Source organism: Crocodylus porosus, unplaced genomic scaffold (assembly GCF_001723895.1).
Source record: "Crocodylus porosus isolate Cpor-Errol unplaced genomic scaffold, CroPor_comp1, whole genome shotgun sequence".
Lineage (NCBI taxonomy): Eukaryota > Metazoa > Chordata > Crocodylia > Crocodylidae > Crocodylus > Crocodylus porosus.
In genome coordinates, this window is record NW_017728886.1 from 12,148,557 (window position 1) to 12,169,154 (window position 20,598).

The 20,598-nt window shown below is 41.7% G+C and overlaps 1 protein-coding gene across 4 annotated transcripts in view; it reads left to right on the top strand.

The window, feature by feature from the left end:
* Window positions 1–20,598, top strand: part of ACTR3B (ARP3 actin related protein 3 homolog B) — a 46,608-nt gene that overhangs the window by 15,284 nt on the left and 10,726 nt on the right. For all 4 annotated transcript variants that reach the window (XM_019530444.1, XM_019530453.1, XM_019530461.1 and 1 more), the window contains 7 exons: window positions 1,028–1,152; window positions 1,797–1,907; window positions 3,229–3,324; window positions 3,469–3,576; window positions 5,345–5,488; window positions 6,202–6,375; window positions 13,460–13,552. In XM_019530444.1, the coding sequence (XP_019385989.1) occupies window positions 1,028–1,152; window positions 1,797–1,907; window positions 3,229–3,324; window positions 3,469–3,576; window positions 5,345–5,488; window positions 6,202–6,375; window positions 13,460–13,552 (851 nt within the window). The remainder of the gene's footprint in view (window positions 1–1,027; window positions 1,153–1,796; window positions 1,908–3,228; window positions 3,325–3,468; window positions 3,577–5,344; window positions 5,489–6,201; window positions 6,376–13,459; window positions 13,553–20,598) is intronic.

The following is a 20,598-nucleotide window of genomic DNA, read 5'->3' on the forward strand; positions in this document are numbered from 1 at the left end:
TATAGCCCTCTATACCCGTGGTCCAGTCATGGGTGGAGTCCCACCAGGTCTCCGTTATCCCAATGACATCATATTTCTTGGCACTGAGCAGGAGGACGAGCTCGTCCTGCTTGTTGCCCAGGCTCCTGGCATTAGGATGATCTCTTTAATAAACTTTTCTAAGATCTTCCCTGGAATAGAAGTTAGGCTGATGGGCCTATAGTTAGCCAGATCCACTTTCCTCCTTTTCTCGAAGGTAGGCACCACATTGGCCTTCTATTAAATATGCAGCGAGGTAAGAAATATTTGCTTTAAACATTATATTAGCCAGCAGTTCATGAAAGTAGGCTGTTCATGAAGTTTTTGATTGGGTTTTGGAAACGTGTTCAGGCTCTGTAGTAGTCTTTAGTTCGATTATTCTATACCCTGTGCGTTCCCTACAGGCAGTTGTGCGTGCGTCTGGCTGACTGGAACAAGACTGTACACAGCTTGCTTCTTACAGTAGTTTGTTCCATTTTTATTTAGAGTTTGCCCCATATGTTTTTTTTTTTTTTGCCCACATCAGCCTTCAGTTAGTGATCTTAGGGATAGTTTCTTTTGGCTAATGGCAAGCCTTCCATAGGCTTCTCTGTTGGGCTTCAAATTGACTTCTTTCCTACCAACCAGCATAATACCTCAGTAACTTAACATTTCAGTGTATTCTTTCTTCTTTTCTTTTCCTTTCTCTTAATTCTCAATCTTGCCGCTTCCTGGCTTCAAGAGTGTTTACTGGATTAGACCTTCAGAAGTATATTGTTTTATTGATGGCTCTAGTGTGTAACAGAACACTGTTTGTTTTTTTTTGAAGTGATGTATGGTCACAAAATTCTATCAGTGTTAATCAAAGATGAACAGTCACATCCCTGTGTATGGTATTGGAAATGCACCCTAACAGGCTAGTTATATTGACATATTTAAACTAGCAGAGGAAGAAGCTTTAGTTTCTTGCATAGTAGTTCTCTGTTAAAGCATTTCACTTCTTATCTTTAATAGATTTTTATTTATTTAGGTATTGCAATCAGAGAGTCAGCCAAAGTAGGTGACCAAGCCCAGAGGAGAGTAATGAAGGGAGTTGATGATCTAGACTTTTTTATAGGAGATGAAGCCATAGATAAACCTACCTATGCCACAAAGGTAAGAATACAGAAGGAAATGTCATCATCTTTCAGGAATCTCTTCATTATTGCTGGTTATTTCAGATGGGACCAAGAGCCATTTAATCACCATTTTCTGAAGTTTGCTATCACTAAGCCCAGTTTGTGAAACATCAAGACATGTCCCCTGATTCCTTTGCACAGGCTCATTTCCTCAAGTGTGTCAGGTTTTTCTTTAAATGGTACTTTTTTGTGGTGCATTAATATTCAGTGGATGCTGAACGTTTATAAGAAAAACTAGCCAATTGCCCTCAAGAATGATGGGGGTGGGATGGAGTGCCACCACCTAACGCCCCATGCTGCCGCTGTTCTGCCTCTTGCAGGGAGTGGGTCAGGGAGCCGAGGCCAGCACTGCTGGCCTCAGCTCCCCCACCCCCTGTCCGGTACTCCTGATTTGAAGTCCAGTGTGCTGTCTATGGTCAGAATCACACTGGGAGATCTGGGAGCAGGAGATGGCTTAAAATGTTGGCTTTAGTTTAAAATTAGAATGGTAACAACATAAAGTTCCTTGCTTGCACATTCTATGCTAGGATTTTGCTTCTCAGGCTGATTTCTATTGTTGCCTACTGGGTCACATGTTGAGCTTACTTAAGATGTTGACATACCTCTATTGTTTTGCCTCAGTGGCCTATACGACATGGTATTGTTGAAGATTGGGACCTCATGGAAAGATTCATGGAGCAAGTAATTTTTAAATATCTTCGAGCTGAACCTGAGGATCACTACTTCTTAATGGTGAGTAATGGGGCTGCATAAGAAAATATTTCCACAAATGAAAGACTGGATAATATTCCAAACACAAGTAGACTTTGTTATAACACATAAAGCCTAGAAGCCTTTTTTTCCTCTCCAGCTTTTTTCATTTCTTTTTATTGTGGTTGAAACAATACATAAAATTTCATTAAAGGGAGGTTCCAATAAATTTTTGAAGCAGGCTTCTTGGCTTCTGACTTTATTTTTTAAAAGCTTAGGCATCTTGATTGAATTACAGATGCTGCTTAAAATAATCGACTGATTTTACTCAAACAAAATAAAATGTTCAGTAAAATAAGGGGAAATGTCACTTAGCAATGTGCTGTATGTTAGCAAGTGCACAGTTATGTGAACAGCTTTTATTGAAGATGATTTCAGTTACCTAATGCAAAATGTTTGTTTTTAAGCAGTAGTTTTTCATAAGGGTAGATGCATATATAATTGATTTAATAAGGGAGCACTATTAAGTAGTTAAGGTCTCAAATTGGATTTACCTTGAAACATGCCAACACTGAACTTTAAGTTATTCAAATGGTTTGGCTGGAAGAGTGGTTGTAAAATTTGTGATGCTGATGTAGTTTATTATAGTATATAATTATGTAATCAGATACATGGACTTCTGCAAAATAATTTGATTATAGTTTACTTTAAAGGAACCCTGTAATACTTTTGGTACTATTTTTGTTGCCAGTCCATCCATTTCCAGGTAGGAACAGATGGGACATGAAGAATTCTTAGAGGCTAAGTTTATTTCCTGAATATCATGTAGACTATGATTTAGACTCTTAGACCTTGGTTCTGCAAATGCATACATTGTGCTTAACTTTATTCGTCTGAGTGGTTTGGTTGAAATTAATAAGGAACTCCACAAGTATATTCAAGTTTACTCTCAACAAGTTACTTCGTCCTGGTATCCCTAGGAATCTAAACTATGCCATGATCTAAAATGCATAACTTAAATTGATTCTGCCTCAGGCATTTTTGAATGTCTGTACTTAGCCTATAGGTCAGTCATGCTGTCCATTATGGGCACAACATGATAACATTACTCATATGTATAAAACCAAGCTTTTCCAGCTAATCAGTAATTTTTAATAATTAAATTTAAAGACATTTTACCATGTTGTGGGTGGTCAGGGTTGTCTGCCATAGATTATACAGCTCTTGTCTATGTACCTGAGACTCCTTTGGGGTGTTTTGAGTGAACTGACAAACTGAAAAGTTCATTTACTGTTGTATTGAGCCAAGTTTGATAAAAGCACATACTGTGATAGGTGGTTAATAAAGTGGCTTTTCTTTACAGACAGAACCTCCATTGAACACTCCAGAAAACAGAGAGTATCTTGCAGAAATCATGTTTGAATCTTTTAATGTACCAGGACTTTACATTGCTGTTCAGGTGAACAAAGTGAATCTATCCTTCTAAAGTACAGTATAGCTGCAGTATGTAAGCACATGCCTAAAATGTTTGAAGCAGTATTTTTTAAAGATTAAAGTTTAGTTTGTCTTACCCATACCTAAATATTAACTGTTTCTTATATAGGCGGTATTGGCCTTAGCTGCGTCTTGGACGTCACGGCAGGTTGGAGAACGTACGTTAACAGGAACTGTCATTGACAGTGGCGATGGAGTAACCCATGTAATTCCTGTGGTATGTAGTAGAACTGTTTGCACAAGTGTGAGAATTTCTTCAGGCTTGAATTCAAAGATGAGTTTTTTTGGGTTTTTTTTTTCTGGACTGAGTGCCTCTTAACTGTCACCAAGGGAAGGAGTCATGGAAAAGGAAAATTAAGTATGTTAAAGTGACACTGTCAGCCTAATTTAGGACCAAAATTTAGCTAATGCCAATAAAAATTTCTGCAGCGATGAGACTATAAATACAAAAAATATTTAAAGAATTTTTAACTTTTATAGTGGTGAGTGTATACAGAAAAAGGGAGCTTTTCTGATGAGTCTAGACAAGGTGTTAATTATATCATGGAAAAAAAAGTTGCAGTTGAATTAAATAAACATGATTATAACTCCTTTTTTCCCTGAGATCAATGTTTTCTATTCCGCTCTAATGTTTCCAGTATAATTTTTGTGACCCTGTATACAGTTATATATTTTTTGGAAAATAAAGTGGATTTTTTTTCTATTTTGCAAAATAAGGTAAAAGTTCAGTACCTCTTGAATAGATTTTTTTTTTTTTAGGGGAGTCCATATTATTGAAGGCCCTGAAAAAGGAGCCCCTATATTTTATATGAGATTCATATGTTTGTATAAGTCCTGATCATACATCTTGGCACATCACAATTTTTTTCTCTGTTTAAATGGCTGAATATTCGTTACTGGTGCCCAAAAATTGGAAGGCTAGGCAGTACTTTTAGATTTTCCTTCATGCACGAGAAGCAACTCCATATTTGCCATCATGTCTATCATGATTTTGTATATTTTAAGATCCATTTACAAATTGTGTTTTTGGTTGTTTATTTGCTTTATAAGTATAGAGTTGTTACTTTCCATTGCAGTTTGGAGTATTTTATATATGGGTGATAAATCTGCCGTTGTATGTAAATAAATAATCATTTAAATAGTCTGTTTGAAATGGACTTAAGCCTCTTGGGATATGAAAATGTAATAGTTATTTTATTCCCTCTAACTTCTGTTCAAATTATGGCATCCCATATATTTGCATAGCACATAATGCCCCAGTGGGCTCCTTTAAAATATATCACAATCTGGTAATTACATGTTTGTTTCAATTGGCAAAAACTGGAAGGAGTGAAGAAAGTTTTGCATGTAGAGTAATAAATACGTAACTGTAGTAGTCATTGTTGCATTTAACATAACTGTCCATGGTGTCTCCTTCATTCTTTTCTCCAGTTTTCCTCTGGTCTTTAAATTAATTCTGAAAAAGGAGGGAGTGAAAAGGAAAGACATTGCTTTTTTATACTGTGTTTAATGTCCAATTTCACTTCCCTTTTTTAATATTGTATTTTGTTTTTTTGTCAACTTTTTCTTTCCATTTTTCAGCCTCTCATAGGACTAATGCTTGTCCTCTTCCTGAGTATATTTTACCATTGCCGACCATTTCTGATAAAACCTCTTCACTGAGGGCCTCCTTTGACTTTAACATGCACCTTCACCTAAGATCATCCTTTTATTTATCATGTAGTGTATTAGATAAGAAGTGTCACATTTGCAAATTGTTATCCGTCTGATAAACACAAGTAGCATCTAGCATATAACGGCTTTACAAATTTGTACTGTGGATTTGAAGGGGATCACTTGAAGGAGTCAGCATCTAAGATTCTTTTTTTTTGTTAATTAAAATTTTAAATTAAGAAGCTAAAACTGAAAACTAAAGTTTTGACTCCACTGATAACTATCAATACTTCATACACCATTTTTTTCCCTAAGTATCTTTTTTTCCATAGGCAGAAGGTTATGTAATTGGAAGTTGCATCAAACATATCCCTATTGCAGGTAGAGATATTACATATTTCATTCAGCAGCTCCTAAGGGAGAGGGAGGTGGGAATTCCTCCTGAACAATCTCTGGAGACAGCAAAAGCCATAAAGGTAAAATCTGTTTAAAAATTTGCTTTGTAAAGAGAATGATTTTTTGCTTTAAAAAGTTGCCAGTGACCACTTAAAAATGCAGACTTAAGAATTGTCTAGTAATTTTGTTTTCTGTTCATTTATTGATTTTTTTTTTTTTGGGTGTTTTTTTTTTGTTTTTTTGGGTTTTTTTTGGACAATGTGAGGGGGAAGGGAAGAAATAAGAATAATTGGCAATCAAGTCTTATTCTGTAGAATATATTTCAAAGGAAAGTTAACATTTGATTAGGCTTTGAACTTGGTTCAGATTTCAGTTATTTTATTAAAAAAATTTATAAACATTTGAACTTTTAAATTGTGATTATTATGCATAACATCAGTACAGTCACCCAGTTCTGATCCTGCTGTGAGAGGCATGCAGGTGTGCACACATTTGTCCTTAGAAACCAGTGATTATACTTGGATTTCCATCTAGAGCCCCATTTGAAATCATTTGTGGGATTTGGGTCTTAAATAATAAACTGGGGGAGCGTTTCCTGACCAGCCTGTTTTCTAAGAAGGATTGAATGTAGGAGCAATATTTACCAAATTGGAATGCCTGATTAATAGACTTAGACCTTGTCACATTCAGTCCCCCAAGTACATTGTTTTCAGTTTGCCTGAAATATTCTTTACTGTACTGAATAATGGGGGGACTTGTTTGGCCATTTTTAATTCATTATATTTCTTTACAGGAAAAATACTGTTATATTTGTCCTGACATAGTAAAGGAATTTGCTAAGTATGATGTGGATCCACGAAAATGGATCAAACAGTATACTGGCATCAATGCAATCAATAGAAAAAAATTTATTATAGATGTTGGTTATGAAAGGTTTCTTGGACCTGAAATTTTCTTTCATCCTGAGGTAAGAATATTGTTGGCTAATATTGCTTTATATTAAGTGTGAATGGAGGGGAAAATACAATATTCTTGGTGCCAGAGCACCACCTTGTGGAAATACGATAGCGATAAGTCTGGAAGAGCTGGATGACTTTATATTTATAGAGATATAGTACTGCTGTATGTGGAAGTTGGTAAAAATCTCTTGGTTTTTTCAGGATCTATAATCTTTTAATTTGTCAAATGCACATTAAAACAGGAAAACAGCTACCTGAAAACTCACATGACTGGGATAAACAGACTTTTCTATTTTTCTGCTTTTAAATATGCGTTTGCTGTTTTAACTCAAAATGTACAATATAATCAGTAACGTAGTCAGTTCCTTGGATATCACTCTCATTTTATAGCAACATGCTTGCACTGTCTCAAGTCTTGGACACTTAAGCATGTATTGCCTTTTAGATGATTAACAGGGCCAGTGACTCAAGTTTTAATGCCAAAATCATGCCTGATGCAGGCTCACTGAAATCAGTTACTTTTAACATACTTGGACCTGTTTAATGTAACCACAGATTTTTTTTTTCAAAGCCCAAGTAATAAGCAGTGTTTCTTTCAAAGTTACATTTTAAATGTTTCAACATTCAACAATTTTTCTCTGGTTGTGTCTCATACTTCATGTAGATCAGAACGGGCCAAACTTCCCTCCTAACCACAAATAAAAAATTAACTTTGGCTGAAACTTCAGGAAATACAACTTCTGAAATGCACTTCCCCCATAGCCCTGTGCACACCTATGCACAGTGTCAGCTTAGCTAGCAGGGACAGAGTGTTGTTGTAGCCATGATCATGCAGGAAATACTTACAAAAAAATCCCTGCCATCCCAAATAGTGATTTATCATTAAATGACTCCTTGGAATAAACTGTAATCAAGAAATGAAGACAAAAGAAAAAGGAAAATAATACATGGAGAGAGGAAGAAAAGAATGTGTTTTTATGTCATTACTACTTTCTTCTGAAGCTACAACCATTGACGCCTGAAACTCTGGATTCGGTCTGGCCTTTGGACTCTGTCTCAGTTGTCTAAAGGGGAGATGGTAGGTCTTGGGCAGCCTCCATACTGTTGCTAAGGCATATGCATATGCGTCAAAGGTATATGATGGCCACAGGACTCCTTACAAACAGAGTTATCAGGCACCTGACTAGACCTCTTATGCATACACCATAGAATAATAGAAAATTAGGTTTAGAAGGGACCTTAGGAGGTCACATCTAGTCCCACTCCCTGCTCAAAGCAGGACCATCCCCAGCTAGTTCATCCCAGCCAAAGCTTTATCTATCCAGGTCTTAACCTCCAAGGATGGAGATTCCACCACCTCTGGGTAAACTGTTCTAGTGTTTTACTGCTTTGCTAGTGAGAGAGTTTTTTCTAATATCTAACCTAAACTGCCTTTGCTGCAACTTGAGCCCATTGCTCGTTGTTCTGTCATTTGTCACCACTGAGAAGAGTCCAGCTCTATCCTCTTTGGATCTGCCCTTCAGGTAGTTGAAGGCTGCCATTAACCTTCCCCTCCCCGTCTTTTCTTCTCTAGACTGAAAAAGCCCAGTTCCCTCAGCCTCTCCCCAGAAGTCATGTGCTCCAGCCCCCTAACCATTTTTGTTACCCTCTGCTGGACTCTCTCCAATTTGTATACATCCTTTCTGAAGTGGGGACATAGTATTCCAAATGTGGCCTCACTAGTGCTGCATATAGGGGAAGAATCACTTTCCTTGATCTGTTGGCAACAGCCCTACCAATGGAGCCCGGTATGCCATTAGCTGTCTTGGCAACAAGGGCACATGGTTGGCTCATATTCAGCTTACTGTCCCCTGTGACCCCCAGGTCCTTTTCTGCAGAGCTGCTGCCCAGCCAGTCGGTCTCCAGCCTAAAGCGATACACGGGATTGTTCCGTCCTAAGTGTAGGACTTTGCACTTGTCTTTATTGAACCTCATGAGATGTCTTCGGTCCATGTAGCGGAGCACTAGGGTGCGCGCTACTAAGAAGGGCTGCTGCCAATCAGCTGGGCAGCCCCAGGTGCCGGTTGCCGTAACAACTAAGCAGGTCATGTGGCCAGAAGGGGGCCGGGCCGGGCCTTTGTAAACAGCTCAGGCCGGAGCCTGGCTAGCAGTTCCCCTCTGGCAGCTGCAGGAGCAGGAGCTCTGCGGGAGAGCTGAGCAGCAGAGTCAATGGTGGCGGTCTGACCGGCTGCAATGATGCGAGGGGAGAGAGAGAACCCGGATAGAGGTATGAGAGAGAGCCCGCATTGAGCGGAGCTGGGTTTATAAGCTCGGGGCTTATGATTGTGTTGTAAGCCGGTAGGCTTCTGGTGTTTGAGTTATAGCCGTTTGGCTCCCGATTCAGTTTTCGTTAAACCGGAGGACCGGGTGAGGCTGTAGGGGTGTGAGGAGGCCTCACGGGAGCTCCCCAATAACCTGGGGGTCCCGGGTGCCCAGTAGTGGCACAACGAGTGGTGCCAGTGGGGCACAGCTGTTGGCGCCGGAGAGGCCCAGGGTTTCAGACCCCAGCCCATGAGGGTGGTATTTTGCCCGGTGGGGCAAGCGACCCAGGAAAGGGTCAAGGGGCCAGGCACGGCTGCGGCCACCTGAGCCCCAAGCGCGGGAAACGTGCGAGCGAGACCCCTGAGTGGGCAACGAGCGCGAGAGGCGCGAGAAGCACAGCAGAGACCCCAAGAGGGGCTAGAGGTGCGGCAGAGACCCCGAGAGGGACGGGAAAGCCCAGAGGTGGGCGAGAGGCCCCCTGAGGGAACGAGGTGCGTAGAAAGAGTAAGACAGGCTCCAGTGGGGCGTAGCCTGGGCGAGACAAACCCAGAGGCGCAAGACAAGGGGGCGCTGGTTGTGAGGCTAACCCAGAGGCGCCAGGCAGGGCGCAGGGAGACAGAAGGACCAGCTATCGTCCACGAAGAACTGTGAGGCTTGGGGCGTGCTAAAGGGGAGGTTGGAGGCACGCGTCACCCATAAGGCAGGGGTGCACTGGGGCACCCCAATCGGAACGGGGCATAGTGCGGAGTAGGGTCCAAGGCAAGACAAGGCAGCCTCCCTTAGTGAACTTAGAACATCAAAGACATGGCGGGCGAGTTGAGGGTGCTGAATCACCTAACTGGACACGGCAGGGGGTGCTAGTGGGATCACGGCCGCCCCTGCACCCACTCCGTGACGGTCCAATCCTACAATTTGTCTAGGTCTCTCTGAATCCTAACCCTAGGATTGGTAGCTTGGTGTCATCTGCAGACTTGCCGAGGGGGCAGTCTGTGCCATCTTCCAGGTCATTGATAAAGCTATTGAACAAAACTGGCTCCAGGATTGGATGCCAACTAGACCTTGAGCCAGTGATCACCACTTGTTGAGCCTGATGATCCAGCCAGCTTTCTGTTCACCTTACAGTCATCTAATCTCTACTTCTTCAGCTTGCTTGCAAGAATGTGGTGGGAGATCCAAGTAAAAGCCTTGCTAAAAATCGAGCCTTGCTAAAACCACATCCGCTGGTCTCTCTTCATTCACAGAGCCAGTCATCTCATCATAGAAGGAATCAAGTTGGTCAGGCATGACTTGTCCTTGGATGAATCCATGCTGATTGTTTCTAATCATTTTCTCTTCCAAGGGCATAGAAATGGATTTCTTGAGGATCTGCTCCATGATTTTTCCAGGGACTGAGGTGTGGCTGACTGGTTGGTAGTTCCCTGGATCTTCCTTTTTCCCTTTCTTAAATGTGGGCACTATATTTGCCCTTTTTCAACCATCTGGGACCCCTCTCAGTCGTTATGAGTTTTCAGAGATGCTGGCCAGTGGCTCTGTAGTCATATCGGCCAACTCCCTCTGTACCTTTGGGTGCATTCAGTCTGGCCCCATGGACTTGTATATGTTCAGCTTTTCTAAACAGTACCTAACTTGCTCTTCTATCACTGAAGGCTGCTCACCTCCTCCCCAAACTGGGAGCTGACCTTGCTTGTGACGAATGAGCTGAAAAAGGCTTTGAATACTTCAGTCTTTTCTGCATCCTCTGCCACTAAAGATCCATCCTCTGTCACTAATGAACCATGATCTGTAGGATCGACAGTTGCCTACTGCTTTCTTCTGGAAACACATTCAAAATGCTTGGGAGCCACATGCAGCTTTCAAGTCATCATTTGGCCATTCCCATTACAGATGAATATCACTGTGATAGGGTAGCTGTCACTTCTTAGGGCAGTTGAATCCAGCCCCAGCTGTGACTAATCTAGCAGCTTCCTGATGATGCCTTGAAGTTAGAAATTGGGTGATACCTTGGAGATCACTTTTATCATTATGAAAACCAGCAAGTGGTTCAGTTGAGAGAGTTGCACCTATATGTGGGAACGTGGTACTGGAAAGGGCTTCCTGCGTCACTGAGTCCCTTGCTGTCACAAGTGACCACATATATAATCTTCCTAAATTTTTATCAAGGCCCACCGTAGAAAAAGGCTGTGTTTCTTGCCACCTTTGTTCTGTTACTATTTTAGAACCTTGCAGACTTGCACCTTCTCATTTTGTTGTCTAAATTTTATCATGTCTGCTTTAAATGTATATCCTATTTATTCTTGTGCCAGCCTTAACCTTTAGTTTAAATAGCTCTCTCCCCTCCTTCTGCCTCTCCTTGGTATTTACTTCTCAGTCTGCTTACAGAAAGCTGTCGCATTCTACCTTGGCCAATATTGTGCTAGACCAGTGGCTTTCAACTTTTTTTGATTTGTAGACCCCTGAAAATGTCAAATGGAGGTGCAGAACCTCTTTGGAAATTTTGAATGGCGGTGCAGACCCCTTTGAATTGTTAAGTGTGGGTAGTCACATACTTTTGATTGATCATAGTCATTTTTCATGGACTCCTTAGACAGTCTGTGGACCCCCGAAGGGTTCATGGACCACAGGTTGAAAACCACTGTGCTAGACCAAGCAATCCAAGCTCTCTTAGTCTCCTCATGTCAAACTGGCTCTCTATTCTCCTGATCATGCTACTAGCCCTGTTCCAGTTTCAAAGGTATTTTTTAGAAGGTGTGTGACGAGAATTATACACGGTACTCCAGAGTAGCTCTTACCAGTGTTGTGTTTAATCATTTTAATATTTTCCTATCTCTAATGGAAATACCTCAGCTGATGAGTTCTAGTATTGCATTGCCTTTTTAATGACCATGTTACATTTATAGCTTATAGTTTGTCACAGGATGATTAATACACCAAGGTCTTTCTCCTTTAATGTCCTTTTCAGCTGTTGAGCCACCATTTTATACCAGAAACTCTTATTAAATGTGTGACCTCACACTTCATACAGTCAAATTTCAGCTCTAGCTCAGGCGTCGAGGTTATAGCATTCTTTTTTATTCTGTGATCCTCTTCCATATTGACAGTGGATTCCAACTTCAGGCTACTATTTTTGCCAAGTTTCTAAATGAAAATAAATTTAGTTCCAAAACCAGTCCTTAAGGAACTCCAGTAGTAACTGCCCTCTAATCTAATTTCCCTTTCAGCACAATCCATTGTAATCTCCCTTCCTTACCCACCTCATGGTTTTGAACTAATTCCTATCTTCTCCAGATTAATAACTTTCCCCAAAGCACCATATCAAATGCTTTATTGAAGTCCTGGTAGGTTTGATATATGGTAGTCCTCTTGTCTAGAATATCAGTTATCAGCTGCTTCTTTGGTACAGTCTACCCTTTGTAAGCCCATCTTGCATTTAATTTATTTTTTCTCACTTGCCTCAATGCAGTAATGACAAGAGAAAATATTATTTGGAGGGCCTGGGGGTGCAGTGCAGGGTGGTGTGGGGCCTCCTGTCCCTCCCACAGGGCTGTTGCAGGGCCAGTGAGCAACAGGGACACTGGGTGCAGTGACACAGTGGTGGGCGTGGTGGTGGGACTGGAGCAGTAGAGCAGCGCTTGGTGGGGGCTAAGCCTCGTTAGCCCCAACCTTCTGCCTAGGTCTCCACGTTAAAGTTCTTTTCTTCAAATATATTCTAAAGCCTTGCATACCATTTAGGTCTAGATTTAACAGGCCTGTGATTTTTTTCCAGGTCACTTTTTCTTTTCCTTTATTAAACATGAGTACTACATTTTTTTTTTCTGTTCACTCACCTGGTACCATCCTTGACGTTACAGATTTATTAAAATATCCTTCTTACTAGGCTTTCAAATCCATATGCTAGTTATGTAGGTATTCTGGGGAGGAGATTTGTCTGATTTCCCCTTGCTGCAATATGTTTAAAATACGAATTTTGCTTCAACCTTGGATGTGGTAACTTCATTTCCTTGCATTCCCATTCACTGTTCTGCTTAAACTTTGACAATTTTTTTACAGTACTTCCTAAAATATATATAAAGTGTACATGCTTGAGAACATTGTATATATGCACAACTACCAAATATACAACCTTTAGTACATCAGTTTCTGACAGTGAAATGAATGATTTGGAGTTACAACAGGCAAATAGGAATTTATGGAGGGATGTAGAAAGTGCTGTGAAACTTGTGTTTCAGTACATCAGGAGACTGTTTTGTAGCACAAAACTAATGTTATTTTTCTTCCTGAAAGGAATGTTATTTTGGTCACTACATAACGTGTTCCGTAAGCAGAAGTACCTGCAGTCCCAATTAATTTTTTTCTTAGCGTAGAAATGCTGGTGCAACCAGGGATGTAAATATACTTTAAATATTTACTCATTTAAACTCCTCTAATTACCAATTCATCTTTTAACTGATAACAGTAGCACCCATGTGTCCCTTCCTCCCCTTCTTCCCCTTCTTCTCCCTCCTAAGTCAGCAGTTCACAGCAGGGAGAGGGCAGCAGAGCCGCATGTTGCAACTTGGTGCTTTCCTGGGGCACTGTGCCACTTCCCTTCCCTGCCAGACTGCATCTGGCACTAAACGTTAACTAGTGCATTAACAGTATAAGTCTGTTTACCGTTTAATCTTTCACATCCCTAGGTGCAACATATTCATGCAAATAAACTCTTTAGGGTCCTGTCAGCTGCATTGTCTCTTCTCTTCTTTGCCCTGCCCTGCCAATAGGTAATCTGAGTGTCTGTTTTCTACTTTGATTTAGTTCGCTAATCCAGATTTTATGGAATCCATTTCGGATGTAGTTGATGAAGTTATACAGAACTGTCCCATTGATGTTCGTCGTCCATTATATAAGGTATGGTCCTTTTAGGTGAAGACTTAAGTAACTTTGCCTGAAAATTAAAAGTCCAGGGTCACCTCATGAACTAGTTAAATATGCAGATATCATTGCTCTCTGGCATGAGATGTGTAAGCTCTGTATCAAAGTGTGACTAGAAATAAACTCCTTGTGGAAGTCAAATAAGTCATATTTCACAGTGAAATGCAGCTTATTACCTACTGCTTTGATTTTTAAAGCAGCTGAATCTGCCCAACAGTCATATGAATTAAGTAAGCGTTGTCTCTTAGGAACTAACGGAGTGAGGTTAAGTAACTTGCCCAAGCAACCAGTGGAATCTGTATCAGAGCTGGGATTATAATTTAAATTCTTATTTTTTTTTCGTCCAGGCTTCCAGACTGTTCCCATATCTGAGGGTACTCCTATAGTAACTTCCACTAGTAACTTCCCCTCGTACTTTGGTTTTAAGGTCTGTATTGCGTTGTAATCTTGCCTCTTGTTACTCCCTGCCCCCTCTTCCCCTTGCTCTCACTCTTAAAGCCCCCACAGCTACATCCTGGAACAGGGGTTAAAATACATAAATAATAAAAAATATTGATCTGACTAGCATTTAATATTTCATGTTATTCTTCCGTTATGGCTTTTAATGTACGAACAAAAAGATTTCTAAGCTAGCTAAGAATAGCTTCCGAGCTGAATAACCCTGTGCATGTAGATCAGGCCTCAGCCAAAGAAGTCACATCAGTCACCAATTTACTAGTATATGAAAGTGGAGGTGTGGGTCAGCACACCTGTAGCTACAGTACTGTGGATACTTTTTCTGGATTTAAGGTGTGTGCTTGCCGTTAACTTTTTCTTAAGATTGGAAGGGCACCTTTTACTGTTCTGTTTTATGCCTCTTCAGTAGTGTAAATAATGATAAAAGGCTACATTACTGGTTTGTTTTACTCATGTAAAAGATGATGAGTTTTCTTTTGCGAGTTTTGTAAAAAGGAGGTTTGACTTTTTCATTGTTGATCTTGAATGTATTTTTTGTAGGTGCCAAATGAGATGGTGGTATTCAGGGTTTCAGTTGCACTGCAATATTGAATTTTTCAATGGTTGTATGTGTGACATGGTGCTAGAGACAGTTGGTAGAGTAGAGTTGGTACTTAGCAGACCTTTGAACTCGATTGGATCTTAAGCTGCTGATGGCTTTGATTGTTGTACAAATGTTAAATGCAGTAGTTCAGATTCACATAGGATGTCCCCTATGGACTCTGTGTGCAGTTCCTTATATTTGTTGTTTCTCTTTGCTCTTATTCACCATTAGACATAAGTGTTTCCATTTTGGTTGAGATGATTTGGACCTGCTGTTCTGCTCTTTGAATCCCTTTCAAAAGGCAGTAGTCTTAGGGATGATTGGTTAAAAAGATGCTTCTTCCACATTGGTCTTGAGGCACAATGCGTGCATACATTGTGCCTCCAGACCAATGTGGAAGAAGCATCTTTTTATCAGCACCATGTGGAGGGTACTGTCACCAGTGCTTGTGAAGAGACGCTTGGATTCTCTGCCAGGAAACATCAAGACTGGTTTGATGAGAACAACCAGGAGATCCAAGGCAAGCAGAAGGCCTTTTGTGTTTTGGCAAAATGACACCAACTACAAGCAAAAGAAATTGAATCTCCAGCAAACCAAGGCAGAGGTCCAAAGGAGGACTTGCGATATGAAGAACAAATGGTGGGAAGATAAGGCGAAGGAGACTCAAGATCTTGCTGACATCCATGATGTATGCAGTTTCTTCAGTGCCACCAAAGCTGTCTACATTCTGAGCACTTAAGGACTAACCCTCTTGAGACATAAGGGAGGAGGAGACCTGATCATGGCAAGGGGAGCTATCAATGCCTGTTGGAAGGAGCATTTTGAAGACCTCAGAAGATATTTTGCTGTTGACAAGAGTGTTCTCAACTCCATCCTGCAACATGCAGTCAGAGATGATATTGGAATCCCTCCAACCCTTGTTGAGATGAGGTAAGCCATTAAGCAGATGAAGAACAAGACATCTGGAGCTGATGGAATCCCTGTTGAAATCCTCAAACAGGTAGGAGAGGAGCTCACATCACAGCTCCATGCCCTCTTCTTAAGGATCTGTAATGATGTGGAAATCCCAGATGACCTCAGGGATGCTATGATTGTGACAGTCTTCAAGAAAAGAGACAAGTCCGGCTGTGGAAACTGCAGAGGAATCACCTGGTTGGCCACCCCAGAAAAGATAATTGCGAGAACCCTCTTCCACCATCTCCTTCCACTTGCTGAAGAGCTCCTCCCAGAATCTCAGTTTGGGTTTAGGGCATAAAGAGGCACAAATGACATGATCATCAGAGCTTGCCAGCTGCAGGAAGAATGCTAGGAACCATATAAGCCTCTCTACATGGCCTTCTTTGACCTCACAAAAGCTTTTGACTCTGTCAGCCAAGAAGCTTGCGGAGGATCTGAAGTATGGCGGCCTGCTGGAATTTGTCACCATTCTCTGCCTGCTCCATGATGGTATGTGAGCGGTGGTTCTCAGTAATGGATCTATCACAGATCTCTTTGAGGTTAAAATGGGAGTTATGCAAGGCTGCATCATTGCTTCAGCACTCTTCTCAATATTTTTTACCATGATGCTACATCTGACCACTAACAAGCTTCTAGTCAAAGCGAAGCTAAACTACCGAATGGATGGTAAGCTGTTTAACCTCAGGCAACTCTGAGTCAAAACCAAGAACACTCAGACCTCAATCACTGAGCTCCAATATGCTGATGATGTTGTAGTGTGTTCTCACTCAGAAGCAGACCTTCAACCACCCATTGACATTTTTACTCAGGCATACAAGAGAACGGGACTGGCACTTAACATTCAGAAGATGAAGTTCCTCCATCAACAAGCTCCTAATGAACAGTTCTCAGTTCCAGTAATTCATATCCACAGTGAAATGAAAAAGTTGAGTAATCCCTGTACCTTGGAAGCCATCTCTCACAGAAAGTTGATATGGATGAAGAAATCCAACTTCGCCTCATGTCCAAGCGTAGCCTTTGGACACCTGAAGAAGTGGTGCTTGAAAATCATGACATTAGATCTGAAACCAAGCTGGTTTATCAAGCAGTTGTGATCCCCACATTGCTGTATGGAGCCAAGACATGGAGAGTATATAGGAGAAATCTAAAGTTGTTCAAGAAGTACCATCAACACTGTCTGCAGAAGATTCTCTGAAATCAGTGGGAAGACAGGTGCATCACCATTAGCATCCTACTGTAAGCAAACACCATGCATATTGAGATGATGATCATCCAACATGAACTTTGTTGGACTGGCCATGTCATCTGGATGTCTGATTTCAGACTCCCAAAGCAAGTTTTATATTCTTCTAGCTCAGCCAATGCATGCAATCAAGAGGAGGGCAGAGAAGGCATTTCAGGGGTATCCTCAAGACCAACTTAAGAAAATGCACATCAATGTCCACTTATAGAAGACTATTGCCCAGGACTGCCCCAAATGGAGGAAGAGTCTGTTGCCGGGATCTCTGTACTTTGAAACCTCATGACAACAACAGGAGATGGAAAAGTGGGAGAAGCAGAAACAATGTGTTGCGGACTAAATCAAGAATCCAGTGCCACCCACCCCACATGGAAATGCACCTCCATGCTGCAGTAGTTTGTTGATCCCAGATAGGCCTCATCAGCCATCTTCAAACATACAGATAAGACAATCGTGGCAGACAATCATCCTCGACAGTGAGGGATTGCCGAAGAAGGGCACAATGGGACAGCTTGCCCAGGGATGGAAGCCTGAGAGTAAAACTTGAGTTTGGATGGTCTGTCTTCCCAGGTTTACTTAAGGAGGGGTTCAAGATTGTTCCTGCCTTGCAACTGTTGTATAATTGATAATCAAGCTGACTTTCACTGTTTTTCCCACCCCCCATGTTTTTCCTGCTGTTTCCTTTATCTGTTCCTTAGCAATATTGACTTCAAAATCATAATAGCTTCTATTAAGGAGGTTAGCCAGGGGGAAACAAGTGAAGTAGGGAAGAACTTGACTTAGGTTCTGCAGAGAAAATTCTTTCCCTGAGTTGCTGAGTTATTAAATCCTCTTACTTCCCTTAGTTTTATAAGACCTAATGGACATTCTGGCTACATCAGAGTTGAAAACCATCTCCACCTTTACAGGCTGACTTGTCTCTTGTGATCTTTGTTGGTAATAATGTGGCCACTACAGAGATTAGTGCTAGACGACTGTTAGTCTCAGATGTTTCCAGAGATTACCTTTATTTAGCTGAAAATGCTTTATGAGGACTTAAAATTGGAGCTCACCTTATTTATTGCACACCTAGACTTTCTTAATATGCTGAGTGTTGTTAAGAGAGCAAAGTTCATACATCCCAGGCAGGTGGTGCAATTATGGATAGAGTTATAGTAATTGCACAGATGGGCACCAGGGTCTTGTTTCATTCTTTTAGAACTTCTTTGCTTTAAATAATATTTCAGTTTATGTTGGCTGCAGAAATTCACTGTGCCATCATTCCAACTTGATTATTTGATCCCTTTCATCTTTTGTTCTGTTTTTTTAAATCTATTCTTCTTCAGTCCTCCCCCAGTTTTCTTGATTGCCATAGTTTAATTTGAAGCAGTATAAGATGACCAAGGTTTTATTACCAACTCCGATATCTGCCCATCTTGGCCAATAGGAAGGGTTGCAAATATAGTGTGGTTGCTATCCTTATCATTTACTACTTTTATCAGGCTCTCTTCATTCTCAGCTAGTAATAGCAAGTGTGAGGAAGGAGGGGTTTGAAGAAAAATGCTCATGATGCCCGAGGGGATTAATATTGCCAGCAATGACTTGAAGACTTTTTGAAAAAAGTGTTTAAATGTAAAGGTGTACCGATTATATATTGGTGCCATATCGGATTGGCACCGATAAAAGGAAAATTAACATTATTGGCTATCAGCCTTTTTTGGCTGGTATGGCCAATAATGTTACTGATAAACATAATATACCTTCTGGCTGAGGGCCCCTGGACACCACATGGCATATGCACATCTGCACGTGGCCAGGAATACAGCCAGGCATTGTGGAGAGCAAGTCCCTGCAGTAAGTTTGTGGAGGAGAAGGGGCACAGGGACTCCAGTTGAGGTGCCCACAGTGAGGGAGGGAGTGGGGCTAGGACTCTGCCCAGCCAGGGCAATATATGGGACGTGGGGCCAGGGTGGAGAGCAGAACAGAGCCACGGGCAGCTCATCTGGGGAAGGTGGCTCTCTACCACTGTGTGTGTCACTAGGGGAGGCCTGGGCAGCATGTGGCCCACCAGATGGGTGCACGGGGTAAGGGTGGATGCAGGCTGCCTGTGCGGGCTCAGGGATGTCCACCCTGCTGCCTTTGCCCTGGAAGCTGCATGCTGGCTGCAAGTCCCCTGCCTTCCTGGTAGGAGTAGCAGCGATGAGTTGTGTCTCCCACTGCTGGGCAGCAGGGGACATGGTATGGTCAGTATGGGGCTCCCGGGGCAAAGGCAGCAGGGCAGAGAACCCCAAGCTTGTAGCAAGCAGCTTGCATCTGCCCTCATCCTACTTAACTCTGCTCCTAAAGCATCCCTACGCTTAAAAAGGGTGACAGCTCATTTGACAAGCTTTAATTCAAGTGCCCCTGCTGCCATTTTTAAGGGCTGAGACACTGATCTCCTGGACGAGCCACCTGCGGTTCCATCCCACTCCCTGCCCTGGTCCCAGGGCCCCATTCACTGCCCTGGCTGTGCAGCGCCCTTAGTCCCTGCCTCTGCCCCATTCCCTCCCTCACCGTGAGGGCCTTTATTTGTACCCCGCACCCTTTTTTCTCCTCAGCCTTACCTGCAGGGAACTGCTCTCCATGCTGCTTGGCTACATTCTTGTAAATCAGATCAGTATCAGCTGATATGCCTGGTGAATAATCAGGTATCGGTATCGGCCAAGAAAATCTTTATTCGTGCACCTCTATTTAGATGTAGTGAATTAAATCTAGTTTTAAATAGTTTTAATAGTGGAAGTATCAAACCTTAAATAACTCATAAAAAATTGTCTGGACAGTGGCCAATATTTGTGAGTCCACCTGTAGCCATGGATGTTATCACAGGCCTTGTTGTGGGAGGAATAGCACAAATTCAGCCAGGATTCTGAGGTTACCAGCCATCTCCTTTAAAAAAATATTTTGTCTTGAATTTCTACTTGGGCCAGCAAATGAGATGGCAACAGTGAATGTCTTAGTTTAAATTGAAAAATGAAGTTTCAGGATACAACTTTTCCGTGTTGCTGCTTTAGAGGATTTGGAGTATATGCGAGTCCAAGTTCTGTCGTCAGATTTCAGCTGTAGACCTCCCACTTCCTAAATGAATTATTATTCTAATACTTAACTGTGTGTCTAATAAAATATTTGCATCTGAATGTGAGTCATGGTCTCCTAAACTGTAGATACCTTGTCTATGTCTATAGTACATTCCAAAGGATAGTTTTGCTTAAATAAAGACTTTGGGTGGTGATTAATTTTTTTTTCCCAGCAGTTTTATAAAATTTCAAGCTATTTTCAAACACTTTATGAATGTGGCTTAAAAATGCACTGAATGAAAGGTAGGTGGCACTGTCTGACTATCATACCATGGAAGTCTGGAATGTCCAGTAACAAATATGAAAATCTGTGAGTTACAAACGAAGAGAATGTGTATCGCGGTGGTTCCCAGTTTAATTGTTAGATTTGAAGTTATTTTCAATTTGCAGTTGTAACTGTTTGCAGTATTAATACTATTAATAATCATTAATGTTGCTTTTTTTTTATTTTAATTTTTTTTATAGTAAATATAGAGCTGGTGTCAGGCGGGGAGCTGGGGCTGTGCCAGGGCTCTGCTATTCAGGCCACAGTCGGGGGCCCACTAGCACCAGAGGTGGGGCCTAGCCAGCCTGAGCAGCTCCGTGGGACGGGGCGCAGCCACCCTGCCCACAAAGGGATGCTGCCTGGCTGGGGCAGGACACCAGGCTCAGGGGTCTCCTGCTTGGTCTCTGTGTGTGCTGGGGGGAGTGGGAG